This window comes from Lathyrus oleraceus, chromosome 2 (assembly GCF_024323335.1).
Source record: "Lathyrus oleraceus cultivar Zhongwan6 chromosome 2, CAAS_Psat_ZW6_1.0, whole genome shotgun sequence".
Taxonomy (NCBI): domain Eukaryota; kingdom Viridiplantae; phylum Streptophyta; class Magnoliopsida; order Fabales; family Fabaceae; genus Lathyrus; species Lathyrus oleraceus.
Window position 1 is genome coordinate 230023580 of NC_066580.1, and position 17565 is coordinate 230041144.

The window sequence follows — 17565 nt, forward strand, 5'->3', positions numbered from 1 at the left end:
TCTTCCGCAACCAATCCTCAAATAATGGAAAATACCGACAGTTGACCTTACCATAAGGAACCTTGCCCTTCCTCTGAATATCACGCCACTCATCCAATACTTGCCTCAGCTTGGCCTGATTGCCATCAATCGGGAAGTAAAAAGACTCCTGAATCTCTCGACTAAGAGGAGGACCCTCTACAGCAAACCCCATCTGTCTCCTGAGAAGCACCAGGTTGTAATTGATGCAACCCTGAACTCCCACAAGAGGCACATTAGGTAAACTCCCACAACTGTATATAAAATCCCGGCCTGCCAAACCATTATGAGTCCATGCAATATCATCAGCCCGCAAACCCATCAACCTGAAGAACCATTTGACCGAAGGATCAAGATGAGCAAAAGCACCTCTGGAAGGCAAATACCCCATAAACCACCTGAAGAGCAGCTGAGCACAGCACCGGATCAAACCCCCACGCCGTTTCTCGTTCCTGTTATGAACCGAGTAGTAAACATCTCCGATCAGAGTAGGAATAGGGTTCCTCCGTATGAACAATCTGATAGCATTATGGTCCACAAAGCTCTTCTGATTAGGAAACAGAACTATCCCATAAATGCTCACAGCAATCAAAGCACAAACCGTCTTCCAATTACCCATCGCAGCATGTTCCTTGGCATTAGCTTCCAAGAAACTCAAATGAAATCCAGGTAACTTCCCATTTTCCTTCAAACCTTCCTTGACCATTTCCGGACTCAAATAAAGAGCACGAGAAATCCCAAGGACGTCAGGCTCCACCCTAGTAACATGGAAAGGAATCTGATCACGGATCTGCATACCCAGAATGCTAGCATAGTCCTCCATCAGAGGTCCCAACAGATAATCTGGAAATACAAAACATCTCAGCCCCGAATCGTAGAACTGGAGAAAAGTATGAATGGCGCTCCTGTCACTGTCAGTGAGTTTGAAAACCATCTTCAGGATACTACCGTATGACTCTCTGAACATCCCCACATGATCGGGCGTAATCAATGCTATCATCTCTTTCAGCATACCAATCTCAGGGTCGAAGAAACTGTAGGCAACATCATGCTTCAAACCGGTCCTCATCTCTGAGCAGAAAGTCTCTCAACCAGGATCTCGATCAAAAATGTCCCTGCATATGGGTAAACATGTGTTAGATGCAGGTAAATGCAATATGTAATGATGCTGATGAATGAATGCAATGCGTTGCCATCCTCCAAGTCATCTGATCATCCGTTGCTTTGAACCACAGCTCGGATCTCTGAACTGATCACAACCATCTGAGGGAACATGTAACCACAAATCCGACTCAAGGGTTCCGAAATAAACGGAAGAAAAATACATCATCATCATCATCATCATCATCACCAAACCATCTCTGAGCAGATACCACAATCATCTGAATCGGCCCGGGGAATCCTGAAATAAACGGATCCCCACTGATAAGTAACTCGGCCCGGGGAATCCTGAAATAAACGGATCCCCACTGATAAATACCACGGACAGCACTCCGGCGTCTCAGAAATAAATGGCCATAAATCCGTCTTATAAATAGGACTCTGATCCACGGAACAAAAAAATCACCATCTGAGTCACCATCTGAACATGCATCTGAAAGAATCACCCTCCCCTCACAGGTAACTTCTAATCAGGTCATCCTAAGGCGGATAATAGTCTCGACAATCGGGCAGAGATATTCAATGGGTTTGCCCTTTCGGGTGTGCCATTATAGCTCCCTTAAGATCGTCTAAACCAAAGATCCGAGAAATGATCGGTCACCAGAGTCAACAGTTCAGATGAAGTAACTCAACCAAAGTGGAGTACCCCACAGAGGAAAGCACTATCAAATGAACCTCGTCCGGCTTGTGGTACATCATGCTGCCAGGCACATATTGACCCACTACTAGAAAAACTGTTTTTAGCGTCGGCCATTTACAGACGCTAACGGTGAAAAAACAGACACTAATATGTGGTTAGCGTCGGTTTAGCGTCGGTGTCGGGCCTTGAATAAAAGTTGCGAAGCTACTGTGTAACGTCGGCCAAAGATACACCGACGCTACGTAGCCTCGGGGAGACGGAGGCTAAAGCGGACACTAATGGAACCGACGCTATGTTGTTTCAAAACCATGAAAAGTCAATATTATGTTTAGCGTTGGCCGGTCCGACTCTAAAGTCAACAAAAAAAGTCAACAGATAGCGTCCGTGTCACCGACACTAAAGTCAACATAGAAAAGTCTATACTAATATTTAGCCTTGCATAAAGCGGACACTAATGGAACCGACGCTATGTTGTTTCAAAACCATGAAAAGTCAATATTATGTTTAGCGTTGGCCGGTCCGACTCTAAAGTCAACAAAAAAAGTCAACAGATAGCGTTCGTTTCACCGACACTAAAGTCAACATAGAAAAGTCTATACTAATATTTAGCCTTGCATACACCGACTCTAAAGTCAACAAAAAAGGACAATAACGGGTTGCAACACGACAACCTCACTCGAACAAATTTTTTCAATCCACAATATCATATTTATGGTAAAACATTTGGAAACAATTTTAAACATTCGTGAAAGTAACTACAAAAGTTCTACCCACATTAACTTTCAAAAAACATACACAAAAAGTAATCACATCCGAGATTAATTCGTTCTACTAAAAGTACAAGATCAATCTTCATCTAATGATTGATCATCCAAATCGTCATCATAATGATGAGAATGTGATACAAAAGTTGAAGTGTCAAATTTCTTCATCATAAATTCCTTCCAAGCATTCATCTCCCTCTCCATCCTTTGTGCAGTCTCGGTAGCAGCTTTTGCAGCCTCGGTAGCAGCTCGCATTGCTTCGTTAGCCTCTTGTAATTGGGTCGTTGCAGCCTCGGCAATTTGTTCAGCTCTAATTCTAGCTGCTCTTTCAGCTTCTAATGACATCCCAAACATAGAGTGTTGAGGAGTTTGAGATTGTTGGGTAAAACTTTTTGATCCACGTTTTAGATTAATAGCTAAATCTGCAGCGCCATAAACCCGACCACGGTTACGGCCCCCAGCAGCCTCTGTCCATAGCTGATTTACACGCTCTCCATCTAACACCTGAACAACCTCTCCATTCCCTTCTTCAGTTGGCTGAAGTTCTGCATCAAACTTCTCTTTAAAAGTCTTCTGCATAACAAAACATTATAATGCTAAGTTAGTGCTCTGTTAAGAATTTAGAGATGAAGACGGGCTATTAAATAGGATGGTTATAATGCCATTGTGTCACAAACTTTAAACACTACATTAACATAGAACGTATACATTACTTTTCAAGTTCAAGCATGTTCATCAGTCCCAAATAAAGGCGGGCTTTGAGTGAAGTGGCATGATAAATCCGGGATTTATGGTCACCACGTAACAAAGGAGCACTCACGTTAACCAACTTGAGTAACTAACGCAGTTGCTCTTTTGATTATACGAGCAACCATGAGTCCTCGTCCCCAGAAAATCTCCCAACAACCAATAAACAAGTATTATTATAAATATTACTAAATAGTCCTTGTTCCCGAAAAAGAAGCCCTTTTTGAGCAGGGCCCAAAAATCCAATGTTATAACAAAGACTTAAAAGAAGAAAAATGGATTGAAACTGACAAAATGAACATTGAACCCATGGAATGGTTTTCCGCTTAAAAGCTAAAACAACATAATATTGATTCTATGCTTCTTTTGGAACATTGCTAACCACTACAAAAACTGCAAGCATGAATAATATCAAAATCTGAAGCCTTAAAAACGTTATAACCAAAAGATAACAAAATAAAAATAAAAACTACAGTTAAAGATCCAAACGAAGAATGAAATATATAATGAATAAAAACTGGGAGAAAAGCTAGATAGTTCAGTCCCTTAGATGTTCAATAATGTCTGCAATCATACCCACAAATAATTATTGATCTACAGACTCGTCGCACTTAAAACAAGCAAAATTGCATTTTCTCAATTGTCACAAAAACGCAAACCCGTCAATTAAAAAATGTTAGAAGTAATTCAATAAAATGCCAACAGTAATAACCATCCTATTTAATATTCAAATAAGTGTGACAATAATGCATAATCAATTAACAGTAGGTTTTCATAAATCATGAATCAAATCAATTTGCACCACAAGATTGCTAGCATTTTCATGTGACTGAACCAATTAAGCTAGTTTCCATTTGATCAAAATCGACTTAGTAAACTCATGCATCTAGAAGGTAATATATGTGACAGAATTTCATTTTCAATGGAATCGATTCCCTAGCAGAATTCAACTTGTCCAAACATCTAACAAATTAACTCTAACCGAATTAACATTCCAACTGTCATCTAACAGAAGTTATAATTAATTGCATTTTAACAACTCTTTCCTAACTTCACTCACAGTGTAACAACCAAACAAAAAAACTAATAAAAAATATTACTAACTATGCTCCTTGTTGATTAATAGAACGAATTATCACAAAAGTTAGAGTTAGTTTACATGGATAGAGTTAGCAGTTTTGAAACTCTATTAGAATTATATACCAACCTTAATTGGACTGCAAGTAAAAAAAATAGTTCGAATTAGTGGTTAGCATATGGTTAATTGAATGTTTGATTTCTGTTAGTGTTAGGAGTTTTTTTTTTTTGCAGAGGTGCAAGCATTTTGAAATTGGTGGTGATAAGAAGGGAAAGGGAACATCTCTGTTTTAGGTGGTGGATTAGAATTTTACAGTATAACTGTGTTTTTCTATTGTTCAAATCCCTGTCTTTTTGATTTTGCAGTTGTTGTTTGAGATTTTTGTTCGGATATTTCTAATGGATTTATTACTTTTCTTAAATTTATGCCATTTGCCTGTTTTTTCGTTTTATTTTACTGTTATATTGTTTAATTGGAAGCCTAGTTTATCATTAGTTTTATTATGCTCTCACCAAATCATCTCTCTTTAATTAATGGATGTTGTATTATGAAAAACCAGTAACATAATGTGTATATGGAATCGTATGATGTACTATTCATTTTCATTCAGATAAATAGTTGGATATATTAAAAGGTGTTCTAATGAGTAATCACACTTCTGTTTTTGACTTGAATCAATGATATCTATACTTGTTGCAGCAAATATTTGTTAGTGTTAGGACTGCAAGTAAAACTGATATCTATACTTGTTGCAGCAAATATTTGTTAGTGTTAGGACTGTTAGTGTTAGGACTGCAAGTAAAACAAATATCAAACAGCACAGCAAACTGATTGCAGGAATTTCAAACTGATAGTTAAACATAGGACTTGTGCTATTATATCTAACTTACATTAGACTATAAAAATGGATAACTAGATCCTTTTTGGAGAGTTTAATTTGAATAAGTCTGCTTCTGAAAGCATGGATGCAAATATTGATGCAGTAAAATTTACGAGAACTTACATAAGTAGATGCAGCACGACTGTCAACCCATTCACCATTTTTCCTCTTGTGTGTTTTTAAAAATAACTCATCGGGACGCAGATCCCTTTGAAGTTCACGTGACTACAAAAATCAAATAATCCAATAATCAATACAGAATACGAGTAAAACTGTCAAGATATAAAGAATCTTCATAATAATAATAATTTGTTAGGATTTTATTACTTACAAGTTGAAGTGCAACATCAATATGAGCCTTACGGCCTGTGGTGTGGACTGCTCCGCCTCTTGCGGAAGCTCGATTGGTCTTGTTTTGAGAAGACACAGCCAAAAACTCGGTCTTTTTCCAATAAGTTTGAAGTTCAACCCAAGCATCATCACCAATCCATGAAGGTCGAGTCCCTTTTCTCCTCGCCTTCCCCAACATGTCGTTTAATCGTTTTCTTCCTTTTTTTTCAAATGCACTATAGACAAATGCATGATCGAAAGGATCCCACGAAACCTTCTCCTAAAAATAATTAAAATCACATAATTAATATTAATAACCAATTAGTTACTTTTTTAAATATAATTTGATCAACTTAAGTGACAAAAGTCAATAAATACTTACTCCAAACAACTTAAACCAATCAGCTTTCGTATCAGGATCGAGTGCAGACCAATGATGTATAGGTTTATAAAATTGTTTGCGTATCGCATAATTAATGGCACCAGCAACTTCTTTGGCAGGAACTAGCCTATAAAATACAATAATAAAACTACTAAATTATTAAGAATCATATGGATAGTAATATTCTCAACTTTCTTAACAAGTTATATATATTTTAGACAAAATACAATAATAAAACTACTAAATTATTAAATTATGAGAATATATATGACTTACCCAGTACCAGATGGTTTTATAATAACTTTCCCATTCTCATCTATTGTTGGCACAAGAGGGGTAATAGTTTCTTGACCCACCGCCTCATCCTCATCAGCATCCACATCTTCCTCCTCTGCCAAATTTGAAGGGCTAGCCATTGTTTGAAGGTTTATACTTTGAGGGCCAGCCATTGTTTGATGGCTTAAAGTTGGAGTAGGCATAAAACTGAATTTCTCAGAGGTAGTGGCATGAACAGGTACTACAGTTGGAGCTGGTGTTGGCATCGACGATGCAGCATGCACAGACGATGCTGCCTGAGCTGGTGTTGGCATCGACGATGCAGCCTGCACGGACGATGCTGCCTGAGCTGGTGTTGGCATCAACGATGCAGCCTGCACACACGATTTTTTAGAAGCTGATGTTGGCATTGATGATGCAACCTGCACGGACGATGCTTCCTGAGCTGGTGTTAGCATCGACGATGCAGCCTGCACAGATGATTTTTTCGAAGCTGATGTCGGCATCGACGATGCAACCTGCACGGACGGTGCTGCCTGAGCTGGTGTTGGTGCCGATGATGCATCCTGCATAGACAATGTTGTTTGAGCAGGTTTCCTAACGATATGCTTCTTGTTAATTATGCGATTTCGTTCTTCTTGAAGTTTTCCTGGTGCTAATACCTTAGCTTTTCCACCTCTTTTAGTCATCTGTTGTCATAAAAATAAAAGGATTAGTCAGTCTCACACTCTTAACAGTATCATAACATTATCAAATGCAGTTTCTGATAAAATTAAAAGTAAAAGAAAAGATGTGGCGAGTATAATATTAAATTAATTTTAGTTCAACAAATGCATAGTAAAGTCACTGCAAATTATTTCATCAATTGTGAAAGCATCACTTCTGAATACAACAAAAAGCACACATCCTGCAAAATATCTTGGGTATGTGCATAGAACTACATAGAAGATACCATAGACATTTTGGAAGATGCAACAAAGGAGCGTGAAAACTATCATGTTGGAAAGAATGCATAAGATACATTTACACAACAGTGGATATGATAATATAAAATAATTCCTCGCAAATGTAATTTAACAGTCTATACTTGGCAGCATCAAGTTACAATGATATATCAAAATGAAAAGTTTAGTACGATATCCTACCTGCATCTGATTGAAGGAAAAGGTTGCAAAGTGGGAAACAGAAATGCAACCGAAAAAGGACAAAATAGAAAGTACTCACAAGTCATCAGAAAATCAATTAATCAAGGAAATCTACAGTGTTCAAATATTCCATTATAGAAACCCTGTAATCATATCATACATACCAGTATTTTCAGGTTCACCAATATCAAAAAAAGTGTTGAGTAATTCAAGGATGCAAATATCTGCCTAAGCATCAAGTAATTCAAGGATATTAGAAATGGAGCCATTTCAAATACAAAGGAATGCTGCTAACAAAGGAGGGGTAAACAAAGAAAAAGTTCTCTACAGGGAAAAGATAAATGCACAGCGACTTAATTTATCTTCATCAATGCCCTCTATCTGCTTCACTAGTAGAGCAATCAAAAATCTCTTCAAACACATCTAATTGTGACATGTCACGCAAACAAGATATTGCTTCAATTTCTACATTGGGTAGCGCCGGTAACATCCCATCAGATTGATAAGGTACTTCATCCTCTATGTTGTCAATCTCTACGCGACCCCTTGGTTTTGTGGTGATTGCCGCACACCATCCACGCATATCTCTACACATTTTTGGATATGGGACATAATACACTTGTCTTGCATTTTGCGCAAGGATGAAAGGATCATAAGGACGATAACGTTTATCCATCTTAATATCCACAGTTTTATATTGTGGGTGAACCTTTGTGCCCGTATTCCTTGTTGGATCAAACCATTCACAATAAAAAACTGGAATCTTATGCTTCAGACCAAAGTAATCTAGCTCAAAGATATGTTTGATTATTCCATAAAAATCAGTATTTCCTCCTTCTGCAAGACCTTTCACGTGCACACCACAATTGCTAGTTTTTCTACCTTTGCTCCATTCTTCAGTATGAAACTTGTACCCATTGATAAAATACATGTTCCATGATATGGCCATTGATGCAGGACTGCGAGACAAGGCAATTATATCTTGGTTAGTAACTCCATTTGTCTCCTTATTTACATATTTCTTCAGCCATATGGGAAACTCTATATGTATGCGCCCAGATGAATCTTCTATATCTAGAGAGTGGTTCTCTAAGAATATGCTGAAATAAATCACACGATTCATAAGTAAATATCTATTATGATATGCATCAATAATTTGATTGAATATATTATGATGCACACTTACTCAAGATATGGTTTAACCTCATCATAATTTATCAAGACATGCACATGTGAAGACTTCCATTCCTTATCAGATAGAAAATATTTTCGTGACTTCCCACTTGGTCGACCGCCACTTTGTAGAATGGACATTGTAGGTAGAATGTCATCATTGTCTAAATGAGGTTTGTTACTAAGATTTATGGTTGGCAACAAACGGAAAGAGTTGAAATAATGAGAGCAAAAGTAATTTGTCTCGCGATGTATATAATCACTGCATATGGAACCTTCAACTCTAGCCTTATTTGTCACTGCCCTCTTTGAGACTCCAATAAATCTGCACATTCAATCATTCCACGTTTATTAATTTATGATAAACATGCAATAACTTAATAAAATCAACCACAACAATTACCTTTCGAATGGATACATCCATCGGTACTGTACTGGACCACCTAGAATTGCTTCTTTGGCAAGATGGATTGGAAGATGCTCCATTGAGTCAAAGAAACCTGGTGGAAAAATCCTTTCCAACTTGCATATGATAATTGGAATATTCTCATCCAACTTAATTAAGTCGTCCATCCTCAATGTATTGCAACAAAGATCTTTAAAGAATCGACTTAGCTCAGTTAATGGTTTCCAAACCAAATCTGGCAATGAATGGAATGCAATTGGGAGTAAACATTCCATGAAAACATGACAATCATGGCTCTTCATCCCATGCACCGTACCCTTTTCTACATTGGCACACCTACTGAGGTTTGAAGCATAGCCATCTGGCATTCTCAATTCCTTAAGCCATTTACAAACCAACTTGGCTTCAGATTTGGTTAGAGTGTAACTAGCCTTTGGTTTACCATTCTTTCCGTTTTCTAAGGGTTGGAGCTCCAAGTCCCCGCGAAAGCATAATTTAGCCAAGTCTTCTCTTGCCTTTTCATTATCCTTTGTTTTATCCTTAACATTCATGACAGTATTAAATATATTATCGAAGACGTTTTTTTCTATGTGCATCACATCGAGGTTATGCCTTAACAAATTATCCTTCCAATATGGGAGATCCCAAAAAATACTTCGCTTTTTCCAATTGTGATCCACTCCATACCCTTCGAATTCTTTCCATTTCGCCTCCCATCCAATTTCAGTAACTTTTGGAAAATTACTTATTACCGCCCATATATCTTTCCCTGTGGAAATGGGAGGTGGCTCATTGGTCACAACCCTATTTTTTAGGAAACTTCTTTTACTCCTTCTGAAGGAGTGATTAGATGGCAAGAAACGACGATGACAGTCAAACCAGGAATTCTTATGGCCACTTTTCAAGGTGAAAGCATCAGTGTGTTCCATACAATGAGGGCATGCCAATTTACCTTGTGTTCCCCATCCAGATAACATACCATAGGCTGGAAAATCATTAATTGTCCACATCAAGCAGGCTTTCATGATGAAGTTTTGTTTTGTAGATATATCATAGGTCAATATTCCATTGGACCACAATCGATGTAGATCATCAATCAATGGTTGCAAGTAGACATCTATCTTTAATTTAGGGTTTTTAGGTCCGGGTATGAGGCATGCCAAAAACAAGTATGGTTTGGTCATGCACATTTCAGGGGGGAGATTATACGGAGTAACTATTATTGGCCAACATGAGTATGGAGAAGCAGACGCTTGAATGTAAGGAGTAAAACCATCTGAACACAGACCCAACCTTACATTTCTGGGTTCCCTAGAAAAGTCAGGATATACACTATCAAAATGTTTCCATGCTTTTCCATCTGACGGGTGGCGAAGGATGTTGGAACTATTTTTGTTCATGTGATGCCATCTCATTTCACTTGCCGACTCAGTTGATGCATACAATCTTTGTAATCTGGGAATGATTGGGAAGTAGAACATTCTCTTCACTGGGATATCTTTGTACTTTCCCATGCCAGTCTTGCGAGGAATGAACCTAGGAGCATTACAAAATTTGCACTCTGATAGATTGCTATCATCCTTGTAATATAACATACAACCATTCTTACAACAATCAATCTTCTCAACCTTTAGCCCTAACTTAGATACCAACTGTGTTGCTTGGTAATAGTTATCGGGCAAGCATTTTTGAACTGGACATACACTTTTAAGCATTTGTGCAACAAAATCTAAACCTTTTTGTGGTACATGCCAATTAGACCTAATTTCAAGAAGTTGAGTAGATATTGATAATATTGATTGGGTAGCTCCCTCATAAATGGGCTTGTTGAAAGATATCAACTTGTCATAAAATCGTTTGGCATCTTCGTTGGGAAACTCATCCTCCGTATATTCCTCAACTTCTATGTTATCATTCACGTGAGAGAATACTCCATAAGGCCTAAAAGCATCATACACCATCTGATTCATTGCCTCAATTTGGTCATCATGATGCACATGCTCACTACTATTTGAATCATTCCTTGTATTAACATTGAGCTCTACTTCTCCATGTTGAGTCCAAATCCAATAGTCTGGTTGAAATCCATCTCGATACAAGTGAAGTCTAACATTAGTTGGTGTTCTTATCTTGAGACACTTGCAATTTATACACGGACACCTTATCCCTCCCTCAGATTTACAAATAGGTTGTTTCAAAGCCCTCTTTACGAAGTCTTTAACCCCGCGAACATACTCTTCTTTCAATCCGTGTCTATTGGAATATACTCTGTCGTACATCCAAGTACGATCCATTTTCTATAAGGCAAACAATTAACTCGTCAACCACTGAAAATTAAAACATATATTAGACAAAAATGAATGGCTGATAAGTTCCTAATGGGTATTAGGAGAAAATCAGATAACTTCCTAATGGGTATTAGGAGAGAATAGAATACATGCATTCCAAGGGATTTTTATTTTATTTTCAGTGGTTCAAAAATTAAACATGACGAACATACCAAATTTTAATACTATTGTACATTATTATTTCAGACCGTAAACAAAATTGCTGCACAGATTTATAAATTTATTAAACTGCTGTATATTTTAACAAATCCAATAAGCTATTGTACTCACTTCCTGAAATCTAACTAAAACAATGTAAGCCTTAATTCTTAGTTTATTTTTTAATGTAAACCGAACCAAAACTACATGTTAATGGAAATAACTAACAACTTGCAGTATGTAGTCACTATATAGACTGTCATGTACAGTAGTACCAAATTATTACCATGCCAACACAAATCAACATACAAACCAAAACAAAACTTCTACCTACAAACATACGCAACCAAAACGCATAAGCTAGCCGATACACAAAGCAACCGCCTCGAAACCAGAAAAAAAAACACAACACTGGGACAGTGATCACAACAACAGAATAGAACTTAATTCGAAATATAAACAAAATCTATGCGAATCAAATGCCACAAAGGTGAAAGGTTATATCCCGATGCTAGAATTTCATTTACAACATAACCAATTCGCAATCCAAGGGAAACCGAAAAGAGAAAAACACAACATAGCCAATGCGTGTTCGAAATCAAAATAAAGTTCAAAAATTTGTAGGGTTCACAATTCCACGAATTCGCGATATAGGGTTCGAAGAGGTTAGAATGGTGATTTATGTTAGAACGTTCGAAGAAGCCGCAAAGTTATGAGAGAGTGAGGTTATAGTCATTTTTCAATTCTGTTTTCCTAACTAATTAACTCTCACAATTTTCACTTAACCGAAATTTAACAAACATTAACAGTCATAACAGAATTCAAAACAACCTACTAACTGATAGCAGACTTAACTCAAGTAAGAAATCTAATAGAAACTTAACTCCATCCTAACAGAAATTCAGTAATCACCAAACAGTTCGCTAATAGCAGTCCACAATAAAAGCATATCATGGTTTCATTTAAGTCATAACAACTCAACATTAACATTAACAGAAGCAAACTATTAGACTTTCAACAATAGTTCACAGTTGACATTACTAATAAGTAATAACACATTCAACTAATTAATTTCCTAACACTTAATTAGCTAAGAAGTTCATAACATAAACTGTGCAGCAATTTTGTTTCTGTTAGAGGTTATTAGTTAGTTAGGATCTGTTATGAGAAGTTATAAAATCTGTTAGAGGTGAATTTGGTGAGTGAAATGTTTAACTCAAATTCTGTTTTGAAATTAAATTCCATTGTAAATTCAATTAGTTTAGAAATTCAAAAGTTAGTTGAATCGAAATTGAGATTTAAGTGGAATGTAACTGAAATGAAAATTGTAAAATTTTCCCTCCTTGTTTTATGTGAATGTAGTTATGCAGGTTAATTTCAGTTAGTAAAAAAAGACTGTGAGGATGTTAATTTGTTAAAATTCCTGTTAGGACACTAAGAAACAGTTAAGTGGAAATTTGGAACTGTTATTGAAATGATTGGGTTAGTGACTTCCTGTTATTAAAAAATTATTAGTAATTATTCTCCCTGTTAGTCTATGTTTGTTTTTTTATTTGTTAATTTGCTTATGTGAAATGCTTGAAATTCCGGTTATATTGTCGTTAAAAGCTTGTCAATGTATGATGCGGCATGTTAATTAGCAAGTCAGTTAGAATACACTTGGATTTCTTGTACATTTCCGTTAAAACCACTGTAATTGAATTTTGGTATTAGTAATATTAATTCAGTTAGTTCCTATTGGTTTCTCCACAGGTTTGTAAACCACACTGACTTATTGCTATTTTCGTATGAATGTCAATGAGACGCACGGTTTTGAAAGCATCCCACTTTCACTAATAACTAACTTTGTTAATAGAAACTGAACCTCACTAACCAACTTCTAACTTCCAGGTTTCTTCAACAACCGCTCCGAAAATAACAAACTTCAAAACTCCTCTTCCCAACCTATAACAGAACTGAACCTTCACTCTTCACAACTAACGGAACCAACTAACAGAACCATCATTCTCTCATGACCAAAATCAACTAACCGAATTTCACAACAAATTCTAAACCGTTACCTAACAACTTTTCCCAACAAACTTCTCAAGCAAATCACCTGCAAACAGAATTGAAAAATGACTATAACCTCACTCTCTCATAACTTTGCGGCTTCTTCGAACGTTCTAACATAAATCACCATTCTAACCTCTTCGAACCCTATATCGCGAATTCGTGGAATGCACAACAGGACAACAACACAAGACAGAACAAAGGAACACTTCTCAATTGCAGTCACTAGAAGCAAGCAAAGCACTAACTAAGACACATCAACAACAGTTAGAAAATAAGCACTAATAATCAGGTCACAACAGCCAGATAATCAAGAACAGGATAATTCAAGAAGCAGATAATTCAGTTATGGAATGCAGGCACATCAGATAATTCAAGAAGCACAACAGCCAAATCAGGTGGCACAATGAAAACATCACCTTCAGCCTGAAGCAAGGAAGGCTCAACAGCAAATATCTCATCAAGAACAGGACAATCTAGAGCATTAGAGGACATACATCAAGCAACAAAAGGGAAACTAAACTACAGATATGAGTTCATCTATAAAGCACTCAAGCAGTCGCATCATCAATACACAATGCAACAACTGGAAATTACTCGGAGGCAACATCATCAAGAGAACCACATGAAGGACATTTAAGATAAGAGGAAGGATGAAAACATGCATCAATATCATCAACATACCAGAAACCTTGGTTCCACAAAAACAAATCTAAACCAGCACAAACTTTTTCAGCTCTTTTAGTTTGACCCCATAAGAAATAATTAAGCAGAACTTAGGAAATTCCATAGCCTCCTCATAACCACAAAATCAATTCATAAATAATTCTCAACCTTGAGAAATACTAACTGATGCAAACACTAACTATTGCAAACACTAACAGTTCAGTCTGGTTCCAAATTAACATAGGGATGACTAACCTTGAGAAAGAGTTGTCTTTGCAAAATCCCGGATGATATAGTGCTTCGGTTCCAAATTAACTTGCATTCAACAACTGCTTACTGCCTCCACTAAGTAAGATGAGCATTCTTGAAAACCTACATTCAGAAAACCAATTAGCAAATAATTTGATTTTTGTAGTTTCAGACTTAAAGGAGACTTTAAACATATTTGGAAACAATACTAAACTTGCAAAGAAAAGTTGATTCCAGCATCCACAAAGCCGATAGTTCTGGAAAACCTACATTCAGAAAACATAAAACATATGACTATCTCATACTCATTAAACCAAAACTCCATGGAAATCACTTGAGATGAATATGCATTACCTTTGATGATTCAGAAACCCTTTAACGAGGGATTTTGAATTAGGGATTCTTCAATGGATTCACGGATTAGGGATTCACGAATCGGTTCACGAAATTGGGAAAAAACGGATTCACGATTTAGCATGGAATTAGGGTTTTCGTGTTGTGAAATGAAATGGAGGGAGAGTGAAAAATGACGAGGGAAAAGGAAAGAGGGAAATAAGCTGTCGCGCAATTTTTGGTCAGAAATAGAAAATTCCATAGCGTCCGCCAAGCGGACTCTAATTAATAAATAAAATACTTAAACCTTAAATATATATACATATTATAGATAAATAAATGGAAAAATTATATGTTATAATAATAGCGTCGGCTACGCGGACTCTAAGTAAATAAATACTAATTAAAAAATAATGCTACTAGATAGAGTCGGTCACACCGACTCTAAATAAATTAATCAAACATTCTTCAAAGTTAACATAACAAGTAGTGTCGGTTTTGCCGACACTGATAAAAAAAATAACTTGTCTTAAATGATGTACGTAGATAGAGTCCGTTAGTGTAGGCTTAGCCGACACTAATAGTGTCCGTGTCGGTGGCCGACTCTAAACTAGGAGGCTAAAATGACTTATTCTAGTAGTGACCTAACATGAAGGAGGCAACATGAAACCACACTAATCCTAGGTGTATACTCGGGCCTGGGTTTTAGCCCCACTCAGAACACCCCCCCCCCCAAACAGAGGAACCACCTGTACAGAGGACGGCAACATGATAGTATGATGCATGCAAATATTTATGCAAATATATATGGTCAGAATAATAAATGCAATAAATGACACAACACAAGCAACCTAAACTAATCTAGAACGCTAGGAGAGACTCGCTTAGGGAAGATGGACCAGCACAGGTCAACATCCGAGACATCCCCAGCAGAGTCGCCAGCTGTCGCATCCGCGAAAAACAACCAGCGAGCTGAAATAAAAAAAACACACAGAGCCGCCACTGCGCGTTATTTATCCCAAGATAGGGAAAGGAAACGCTCAGAGAAACCTGGAAAAAGCATGGTCTCGCGACCAAAGAGAAAGGGTAAGGGAGTCGGTTACGCAAGGGGAAGGTATTAGCACCCCTCACGTCCGTCGTACTCGACGGGATCCACGTTCTAAGAAAAGAAAAGGTTGCTAAACACCACACACACACACACCGAAGACAACACAGGTAGGGTTAAGAGGAAGAGAGCTCGATAGGACGTCGCATCCTATGCCTACGTATCTCGTCTGGAACGAGAATCAGAGCTGCCGTAGTTCGGCTCACGCACGCCAAACAAGACACACACACCCACAGGCAAACCTGGAACCCGACAACCACTCGATGGAATTACGTCAGCTTCCGAACCAAACAAACACAATCAGGATACGTACAGCCAATCGCTGGGCTTACGTCCATATCCTGACACACAAGCAGATAACAAGCAAACGCACACAAAAAGAAAAAAAGTGCCCGGAGAGACCTCGCACGGTCTCCTGCCTACATACCTCGTCTGGAACGAGGATCAGGGCGATGTAGTTCCCCTGAAAGGGAAAGAAATTCTAGCCAGAAACCAAGGGGAGACACACTACCAGGGAGCTGTACTCGAGCCTAGTGTTATCATGCATCATTGCCCTACGTTGTGGTTTCTACCTACTTGCGCAACAGCAAGCTAATCCTATCCAGGAAGAAAGCAAGCATACAAGCATCAATCAATCAAAACAAGCATTTCAAACAAATATTCACATAGCACACACTATAGCCAATCAAGTGGGGCTCAAACAATGGGTTTGACTGCCGAAGCAAGTCATCTGTACATGGGTAGTATTCGCTCTTAACCTTGCCATTGCGGGGCTAAGGTGAAGCAGACGAAAGGTGAGTGAAGATTAGACTTCACAGCTCTTATCCCTGACCAGGGAGAGCTTCAGACAAAGGAGCGTAGGTCCAGAATGGAGGGACCCTTCTACGCTCAAGACTCTGACTCGATTGTGCAACAGCACAAGATCTTGGGTTTGTGTCCCAATGCATCAACACAGTGGTGTGAGCAGAGGAACGACTCAACAGAATAGCGGGGGATAGATTGCATATCCCTATGATCCGCCAATTGCCTCATAGAGGTCTTTACCTGCTTGGCACAAAAGTAAACAATCACAGACATCGCCTCTTAAGGAGGACTTCAGACAGTTGCCTGGCCAAGTAACAGGCCAAGTCTTCCAGACTACATGAAGTATAGAGAGTCTACCTCAATTGGTTTAAAAACCAAGCAGCCGCAAGCAAGTTCTTAAAGAACTGTAAGCGACTAAATATACCTGAAATCAATCAAGTATCATCAGTACTCAGACAAACCAACAATAAACAGCAAATGTTAATCAGTTAATCTGTACAGACAACACAAGTTAATGCACATAAGTGCAAGCCATGAGCCTAAACTCAAACATCTATCCCTACAAAACAAAGTCATGTTAGTGGATAAACATCAACCAAACTCAATTCAAATTGCCTTGAAGCAAACCCCTTAAGCATTATGCATTTCATCCTGAAAATCCAAACCAAATGTGAGAAACAAGACCACTAGGCCAAGCCTAGGGTCCAAAAGGGATAAAAAGCTCTAAACAGCAAGTACAAACAAACCAAAATCACATTCAAACAAATTAAAAGCAAATGCAATTGGTCTCATGCTCATACCATTCACCATTATCATTTCATGCACAATTTAACATCAATCATGCAATTTGCAACTCCAAAAGACCAAACA

General features: G+C 37.8%; 3 protein-coding genes across 3 annotated transcripts in view; all 3 read right to left on the bottom strand.

Moving 5' to 3' along the window:
- The window catches only part of LOC127122701 (uncharacterized), a 69454-nt gene extending 54422 nt beyond the window's left edge, over window positions 1–15032 (bottom strand). Inside the window, exon 1 of the mRNA XM_051052998.1 lies at window positions 14808–15032. The gene's annotated coding sequence lies outside the window, so the exon portion shown is untranslated. The remainder of the gene's footprint in view (window positions 1–14807) is intronic.
- Window positions 2665–7690, bottom strand: LOC127122703 (uncharacterized). The gene is made up of 7 exons (XM_051053000.1): window positions 7586–7690; window positions 6277–6965; window positions 6001–6127; window positions 5620–5898; window positions 5299–5513; window positions 5155–5200; window positions 2665–3156 (listed from the first exon to the last, which is right to left on the bottom strand). The coding sequence occupies exons 1-7, from the start codon at window positions 7688–7690 to the stop codon at window positions 2665–2667; spliced, it is 1953 nt and encodes a 650-aa protein (XP_050908957.1).
- Window positions 7789–11294, bottom strand: LOC127122704 (uncharacterized). Its single transcript, XM_051053001.1, has 3 exons — window positions 8998–11294; window positions 8608–8919; window positions 7789–8521 (listed from the first exon to the last, which is right to left on the bottom strand). The coding sequence occupies exons 1-3, from the start codon at window positions 11292–11294 to the stop codon at window positions 7789–7791; spliced, it is 3342 nt and encodes a 1113-aa protein (XP_050908958.1).
- Window positions 15033–17565: the final 2533 nt, after the last annotated feature.

Coding starts and splice junctions, on each gene's coding strand:
- LOC127122703 (XM_051053000.1), bottom strand. CDS start 7,690: ATGGCTCCATTTCTAATATCCTTGAATTACTTGATGCTTAGGCAGATA. Junction 5,201..5,298: donor ATCCATTTTTATAGTCTAAT/GTAAGTTAGATA, acceptor TTTTACTTGCAG/TCCTAACACTAACAGTCCTA. Junction 3,157..5,154: donor ACAAATATTTGCTGCAACAA/GTATAGATATCA, acceptor TTTGTTATGCAG/AAGACTTTTAAAGAGAAGTT.
- LOC127122704 (XM_051053001.1), bottom strand. CDS start 11,294: ATGGATCGTACTTGGATGTACGACAGAGTATATTCCAATAGACACGGA. Junction 8,920..8,997: donor TGGATGTATCCATTCGAAAG/GTAATTGTTGTG, acceptor TTGAATGTGCAG/ATTTATTGGAGTCTCAAAGA. Junction 8,522..8,607: donor GAGGTTAAACCATATCTTGA/GTAAGTGTGCAT, acceptor GATTTATTTCAG/CATATTCTTAGAGAACCACT.